The sequence below is a fragment of the Pterocles gutturalis genome, unplaced genomic scaffold (genome assembly GCF_000699245.1).
Source record: "Pterocles gutturalis isolate BGI_N339 unplaced genomic scaffold, ASM69924v1 scaffold24088, whole genome shotgun sequence".
NCBI classification, from domain to species: Eukaryota; Metazoa; Chordata; class Aves; order Pterocliformes; family Pteroclidae; genus Pterocles; species Pterocles gutturalis.
In genome coordinates, this window is record NW_010118743.1 from 22051 (window position 1) to 30231 (window position 8181).

General features: G+C 36.0%; 1 protein-coding gene across 1 annotated transcript; it reads right to left on the bottom strand.

Moving 5' to 3' along the window:
• Nucleotides 1–1667: 1667 nt before the first annotated feature.
• ARMC10 (armadillo repeat containing 10) lies at nucleotides 1668–7141 on the bottom strand. Its single transcript, XM_010076354.1, has 5 exons — nucleotides 7025–7141; nucleotides 5698–5832; nucleotides 4238–4414; nucleotides 3115–3186; nucleotides 1668–1925 (listed from the first exon to the last, which is right to left on the bottom strand). Exons 1-5 carry the CDS (start codon nucleotides 7139–7141, stop codon nucleotides 1668–1670), a joined length of 759 nt encoding a protein of 252 aa, XP_010074656.1.
• Nucleotides 7142–8181: the final 1040 nt, after the last annotated feature.

The following is an 8181-nucleotide window of genomic DNA, read 5'->3' on the forward strand; positions in this document are numbered from 1 at the left end:
CCTTTATTTTTCTTTGTTAAATACAGAAGTAGAAAAAAAAACCCTGAATCTACAAGAAGTGGCAAAACATTAAGAGATTGTAATGTAATTTGCCTGTTACAAAATTAACAGTGTTTTTGGAGCAGTGGGAAAGAGAAAGGGAAGTTCACCGTCAATGCAGTGATTGTCAGGTTCGGACTGGGAATCACGCCAACTTCTATTTCTGTCTTAATTGTATTCCTGAGGAGTTAAAACTACCTAGGTAGAAAAATTAGATACATGTAGCATTACCCTGGTATTGATCAGGGCACAGATACCTTGTATTTTCAAGGTCACATTTTTCTTGCAGTTTCGGCTATTTGCAAAGTTGCCTACTGAAAATAAATATTGAATTACAGAAAGAGAGTAATATTTTATTAAGAGCAGGGTGGGTATATTTACTTAGACAAAGCACCTGGTAACAGTTTAGGTAATACAGCTCTCTTAAAAATGGTACAAGGTGGAAAACTTGTTTTCTAGCTTTTACATCTGATGCTTTTTTTTACTTTATGATGTGGTGTTCATGAAGCTTTAGTAGTCTCGTTTAGTGTAAAGCGTTTTCTGCTAGGTTTATGTTAATCAGTGAAACTTCCTTCAGCTTCTTTTATAATGATGTTTATATGTATTCCATTTTATTTAGATTTGACGCTGCATTGATTAAAACTTTATGGGGGCTAACTCAACAGAAGCACTTACTCCAATGACATTCCAGTCGCAGAGAAAAAGGAGTAAACCTCTCCAAGGAAAGCAGGCTCAAGGCCTGCTACAGAACAGGAAACTTCTATAAAGATGTGTATGATACTGTTCTTGTAGACTTTTTTTTTAATAAAGATGAGAGTGTTGAATTGCAGTTGCAGATAATCTTTGATTCAAAATATTCTGAAAAATATGTATGCTTCCCTCAAAGTCACAATTTTAAAGCAAGATAAAATTCTTTTTTTTTTCAAGCATGGAAACTTTGCACAGTTGTGGTTAACTGCACTGCAGTTCTAAATGGAATGGATATACTACGCATATGAGAATGTAGTTTTACAATGTATTCTGTGCAGGTAAGGTGAAAAAAACTCAGGCTGGACAACTTTAACATGCAGCTTTCATTGAAAATACTAATTTTGTAGGAAGCCAATGACAGTTTGTTATTGTTTTTATTTAATATTTTCTAAGATTTACCTGCACCCATTTAGTAGACATCTGATTAATAAAATGTAAATGCCTAATCTCTAATTGCTAAATATTTAACGAATCATTCTATAGAGCTATTTATTCAACAGCTGTAAATAAGGAAACAAAAATTATTACATTGAGAAAAAATATTTCCGTTGACTTTATTAATGCATTTAAAATGTTCACTGTACACATGAAAGTTGTCATATTTTGAACTATTCTTCCCCCTTTATGTACATATATCTCCTGTACAGTGGTTTCTCAGTACTAATTAAGTTATTGCTTTTATCTTGCTCGTAAAAAAAATTAAAATCTGTTATGCTCTGCATTAAATACTGAAACAGAGTGCAATATAACTGATTTGTGCCTCATAATATGGTAGTATTCAGTAAGTTTTTTGGTTGGTTTTTTGTTAAGGTTTTTTTAGCATTGCATTCTTAAGATTAGATATTTTCATCAGGTCAGTCTATTTTTTAAAAAAATAATCACTGTTGTGTTAATATTCTCACAACTTCCTCTTTCACTTCAGTATCAGGGTGGTGCAATAAAGATGCCAGTTTCTGAGCAAATGGGGTAGAGTTCCTGCACAGTGTAAAGAAAATTGAATCTTCACTGTATTGGTCCTGAATCATTGTTCCATCTTCATTGCTGATGTTCTTTTTCAAGTTTGCTGCAAATGTCAGGGCTCTTAGCAGAATATCTCTGTTTATACAGTTGTCAAAAAGTAACAGCAATGATGGCACCTAAGATATTCAATAAATAATTCATACTTAATCACCAGCAGTAAGTATATATAACTAAATCTAATTTAAAAAAAAAAAAAAAAAAAGTCTGTACCTAAACCATCTACAACAGAAACCCTGTGAAATACTAGAACTCCATATGCTGTCAAAGCATGCCAGAAACTTGCACAGCATGCACATTTCCTCTTCAGAAAGACTGGCTTGTGCATCACAGGCTAATAAATGCTTTGTACGTTCACTCTCCAAAATGTGGCTGTCTAGAAAATTCCTATTTGGAAGAGGGTCTGCCTTCCTTCTCAGTAATGTTGCTTTTGCCTTCTGCAGAGATCTGAATGTTTTTATCTTAACACATCTGATAGACCAGAAAAGGATACACTTTTAACAGAGAACTGAATATTTAGCTACCCTAATCTTGTTTTAATAACGAAAAGCCAGTAGTATCTAGACTTGCTTTGCTTATGGCAGATAGCTCAAAAATAAAAGACACTGCATGTTTTAAGTAACTTACTCTGGGGAGAGGGAGGAGGGTGCAGCACCATTCCAGTCCCTGACTCTGTCAGATAAAGTTCTCCACAAAGACATAAGTAAATGCACAGATGAAGTTCACTTATAGTGCTTAGAGACAACAGTTTTATGGGATTTCAGTGGAATTTGGTTGCCTTCGGTACAGTACGTTAGCTACAGAAAAACCTATTGAGAAGGATCATGTACAGTACTGGCTCTATTTGGTGTTTGTACCTGGTCTTGAAACTATGCTGACTGCATGTCTGGAACTGAGGTTTTGGGTTTGTTTTTGAAATTTAACCAGGGTACATTGTATATTACATACAGAAGCTCATGGTACTGCCCCTTTGGTGGAAAGGGAAGGTGAGAACAGGCTTCCGCATGTCACTTATTATTTAGAATGGTACACAGGAAGTATGACCAAGTGTCTGCAAGTGCTTCGGCCCCATAACTCTCCCTCTGCAACTACAGTTATTTATATTACACTATGCTCTGGAGAAGGCTAGCCTGTGAAAGAATGTACACTTCTAGCTACTAGTTTTAGTAAACCATATACTTTAGAGAATTTTACTCTGGAGTTGCATATATACTTCTAATACATTAAAATCCTTCTGATGCATGCGCATATCTATACCCATACACATGTATAAATATATAAAATACAATAAAATAGCAAGAACCTTACTTGAGCTCTGAGAAGATGTCTTGTCATGGCTGGGTTTGCAGATAAGTTCACAAGTACTTTTAGAACTTGGATCTGAAATGGAAACATAAAAGTTCATTGCAAGCTCCAAAAACAGTAAGTACAGCAGTAATGGGCATAAACAATGTCAGCGTTAACTTGGAGAGGAAAAGGTAGACTAGGTCAACTAACACCTTGAACTGTGCCCTTCACACAGGAAAAAACAGCTTATGGAGTCACTAGCATGTATGTACTAAGTATGGATACTTTAGGTGCAAACGCAGCTTGGCTTAAACATCAAAATAAGGCAAGACCTATAAATAAATAACTCACAATAGGCAAAATATGGAGTATTTTAAAAATATACAGCGGATGGTTAAGTGCTGTATTTAAATGTGATCAGAAGCATATACAAATAACTTTGGTACTTTCCTGGACCTTGTGACACTAATATTTTAACTAACCACTAGGAAAAGACCAAATGCTATTTATTGTACTTAAGTTAAATAGGTCTGCTACATTTAGTGGAAATTAGTGTTTTGGAAAACTAGTTTTGATCTGATAGAGCAACTGATTACATTGATATTGATGGTACTGTGACATCTTCAATAAACACTGAATTTGGTCCATATTTGAAGCTTTTCTTCCAATATTACAGTAGTTCACAAATAAGCACCATTGCAGTCACTAGGGTTGCAAGAGATGTAGTAAGCATAAGGGAACAGAAATGGATCACTGCTTGGTATGTTTCCCTAGAGAGAGATTCATGCATCAGTGAAGCCTTTCACATGCAGATGCTCCTTGCCCTGTGATGCAGTAGCAACGTTTAGCGAGCAGAAGAGAATTCTGGAGTTGTTATAGCAAAGGCATGAGACAATAGCAGTGTACACAGTACCAGTTTGGTAGAGCTCTAGCCCAACAGTTCCACCATCAAGATTCCCTTCCTCCTCTCTTTCTGAATTTACATTGAGAAAGTAATACAGATCCATAGTTTACAGATTTTTTGCACTATTTGCTATCATTAATGAATATTTGATTTTCTAAGCACAGTCTAAACCATTTTACAAAAACAGTATAAAGGAGGCATGTAAAGCAGTTTCATAAATAGTTTGTATCAATATACTACCTGTGTTCTTTCAGTTCCTTCTGAAAGCAAATGAAGAAAGCATGGGATTGAGTTTATCATCTTATGGTGGTAGTCCGTGGTAACAGACATATTTGTCAAAAATCTGAGTCCAGCTAGCTGCAGATCAGAGTTCAGGGGAGCTGACTCAACATTTCTACAAACTTGTGTAATATATACCTGAGGAAAAAGGGAAGGAGATGAAAGTACATTTTCTACTCACAAATAGTATCAGTGGCCTAGCTACAGTAGCGTAAATACCTCTTGAACACTGCTGGCGGCTGAATACATAACCTGATCAAGGTTCTTGGAAACAAGTACTTTGTTTTTAATATATTCAAACATTCTATTGGCATGACAGAAGTCAGTGTTACAGAGTTACGCTCACTAACCTTCCTGAAGCATAAATTGCTCTGAAAACCCAAATTGCTTTGACTCCATCTCAGAAATGGCACATTTGCTTTAATGAGTTATTTCAAGAATCACTTACAGCAACTAACATCTTCTTACATGCTGAGAAGCTAAGGGCAAGCCTTGGAATGAAACCCTTTCTTGCAACCATGTGGCCCACTCACTGGGGTACTCCTCAGGAACAGGGATGGCAACTGATATTAACAACTACTACTTACCTCATTTTCTTCTGGATGACAGTATACGTCACATCTTGGAGTCCTAACTAGGAAAAAAATTACTTTGCCTTTACCAAAGGAGTTGTTTTCTACCTTCATGCCTACATAAAAATTTGCTGTTGACAAGCACCACTTTAAAAAAATTGCTCAGCACTAAAGATGCTGCAAACTACTATGTACAATCAAGCTGCCTTTTTAGCGAGCTAATTAAAAAAATAGTAAAAATCTTCAAATCTGCGTCAGCTCACTGACTGGACACTTCTTGATTGATTGATTAATCTGACGTCAGAAGTGGATGCTTTTTTGATGGTTGGTCCTTTCACATCCATGTCACCCATTATATTTACCAGCAGGACTTGTTATCATTTGTATACGCTATTCTTTTAAGATTAAGGTATCACCCTGAAAAATTGGTCTCGTAGAAACCCAGCGGGTCAGCTACAGTTTTCTTCTCCCTTGCCTAAGGAGTCATGCTCAGTTCAGTCTGCAATCCATCCTGTTAAAACAACCACTGCTGATGTTCTAGACATGTTTGGGAATCATCTTGCCTCATAATACTATAAATTTAGCAGCACGATCTCTGTTTAATAGCATTTGGTGAAAGCTGAACACAAACTGCCTGGTTTCCTGTCTTTTAAAAAATGTGTCAGTGACGCAATGCATTTTTAACTTATCCTTTTGGCCTTGGGATGCACAGATCATCCAGATCTGCTGACTTGTATGTCTAACCTCAAAACATTTTGGCATCCTGGCTTGTATTTAACAAATATGCTGAAAGCCCTGTACTATGTCCTGTGTCTTAATTACTTTGATATTTCCCTTTAAGAAACTTACCTGTATCTCTTCCTGGTTTTTAATATTCATACTCAAATTATTAAGTGCATTTAGTGCTTTTTCTTTAACTTTGGGAACGCAATCTGAGAGCATCCCTCCAATAACAGAAAGACCATCCAAATTTCGGATTATATCCTGAAATAAAAACCAGATATTTAGTTAAAGTTTTTTAAAAACTGAAATTAAATGCTTAATGCTTTCCTCAAACTTTCCATTTTAACACAAATGGAATGTGGGAATGAAGACTTCCAGAACAGACTATTCTGTTTAAAGAGAGAATGTTAGCAGATATTGCTTTATTGTTTCCATTGAAATTAAGAATAGTCCTGCTTCGGGCCAAAGTATTATTTGACACCATTTGCCAATGGCACAACACCTTTACTTTTAAAATCTGGCCTGCAAAGCATGCTTAAAGCATTTTAGATTACAAAGAATCAAAGGTAATTATTGCATAATGAGTTTATAGAATAGCTGAGCCGGGTCACAGTACCTAAAAGTCTTGACTGAGCTGAACAGAATTTCAAGATGCAGCTTGACATTACTATGAAAAGAAGTTCTAAAACTTTATATTTCTTTTCCATTACACTTGGGTTTTTTTAAATCTTTCTCACTTAGAGTCTAACCATCACTGAAAAAAATCATGTACTGCTTTCAAGAAAATGAAAAATGGGCCAATGGGCCTTGGGTTTCAGTTATGTTCTGTTCTAAGATATTTATATTAAGAAAACAGTTTTGAGAAGCCAGAATAGACAGCTGTCATATATACCATATAAAAAGAGGGAAAAAGAAAAAAAAAAAAAAAAAGAAAGGGTGGTACCCTTGACGTCAAATCCTTATAAAGGCATAAAAATCTGCACACAGCTCGAAGTTTTTCTGCATCATATTTCCAATTGATTTGAAGAGATGTGGGTAGTTGGAAAGTTGCTAAGATGTAAATGGCATACAGCTTTGCAAAGATAAAAATTAGTTTAAATTATCTCAGTAAGTTTCAGATCTGATCCTGACAGTATTCAACCCTTCTCCAATTCAACCCTTTCATTAACATCACATAACTGTAAGCAACAAAAGATCTATTTACAGCAGTTTTAAAATACAGAACTTTGTACAGACTTCAAGTTGTACAAACATTAAGCTTAGATAAATTTTTTGAAGCTGGTAAATTATATTATTTGTACCAGCAGAAATTAAAGCACAGACACAGAATGGATTTTAGAACACAAGCTATCCTAGCTCTCCGTCCTGTGTCACTCTTCAGCAAAATAGCCCCTCTCATCTTCCATACTGACTGGTATAGAAACACTGTTGTTTTCTACAGAACAATACTTACTTGATTTACAGAGAAGGCAGCACTGTTGCTGAGAGTGATTAAAGCTTGCTCTTGAATTAATGGATCATCTGTGGCCTGGAGCAAATGAATAAGTTTCTGCAGAGTGTCCACATCCATGGTATGGGTTGATGCTGGAGAACTGTTGTCTGTCAGGGTTTGAAAATGAAATACTTGATATCAAGTTTGACACATTTCACTCAGTTACTACTTAACATTTTTTACAAAGCTGAGGTTTAGCTCTCATTGTAGGATGCGTTATTCCAAGTTTCATTGTACCCAACCACCATATCACAGCAAAAAGACTGTGTTTTACAACAGCAAGACTTCTGTCCTTTTTCCCGAGTCCTCTGACTACCTCTTTTTGAAGTAGAAAATAAAAAGAATAAATAATAAGAGCTTGAGGTATATTAATCTTTGGCTAACCAACATCAAACCTTCCCTTGAAAATTACTAGTAATATTCATCGAATGTGTTTGGTTTTTTTTTTCATTTTTCCCTGAAATGAAATGTGGAAATCTGTCTGGACACTTGGAAAACAAAATTTATGACTTGCAGACTACTACTTCCTGAAATTATGATGTTTCACTGGTACCCTGAGGTCACTTGACAAAGTAACAGCCACAATGTTAAGAACACTGTCAATCATGGCATCACTCAAGCAACTGAGGAAAGCGGTTTCTGAGTCAGGACGATTCTATACAGTACCTGGCTTTCAGAAAAGGTGACACAAATGCCATTTTCAGACAGGTTGGAGGCAGAGCTAGCTGAATAGCCTGAAGCCTGAGATCTATGACTACTGGACAAGTCATAGATGGCTTGAGATGACTTTTGAGCTAACCAGTCCTTTATAATTCCACATATTTGCTGACACTATCTCACCAGGCAAAGTCCGTTATGATAATCCCAGAGCTAGCTTGAAAAGCAAGATTGTTTTTTATCTTCATCATATCCTCACCTAAACACTTTGTTTAGCTTTGAATTACAGGGGAACACAAATAACTAATAACAGAAAAGCAAGTAAGTCCATTAAATACACTGACTGGAAGTACACTGCAGGGGAATTTTTAAAAGGCTCTTTTAGAAATAAAACCTGCTTTAGAGTCCTTTAAAAACGCCGCGGGCCAACAAGCAGCCCTGTGGTACCCCTCCCACGGGGA

Excerpts from the sequence above, each read along its gene's own strand:
- ARMC10 (XM_010076354.1), bottom strand. The coding sequence starts at position 7,141 with ATGGATGTGGACACTCTGCAGAAACTTATTCATTTGCTCCAGGCCACA. Across the intron at positions 4,415-5,697 it reads AAAACCAGGAAGAGATACAG|GTATATATTACACAAGTTTG; the intron begins GTAAGTTTCTTA and ends CTTTTTCCTCAG. Across the intron at positions 3,187-4,237 it reads AAGGAACTGAAAGAACACAG|ATCCAAGTTCTAAAAGTACT; the intron begins GTAGTATATTGA and ends TTTCCATTTCAG.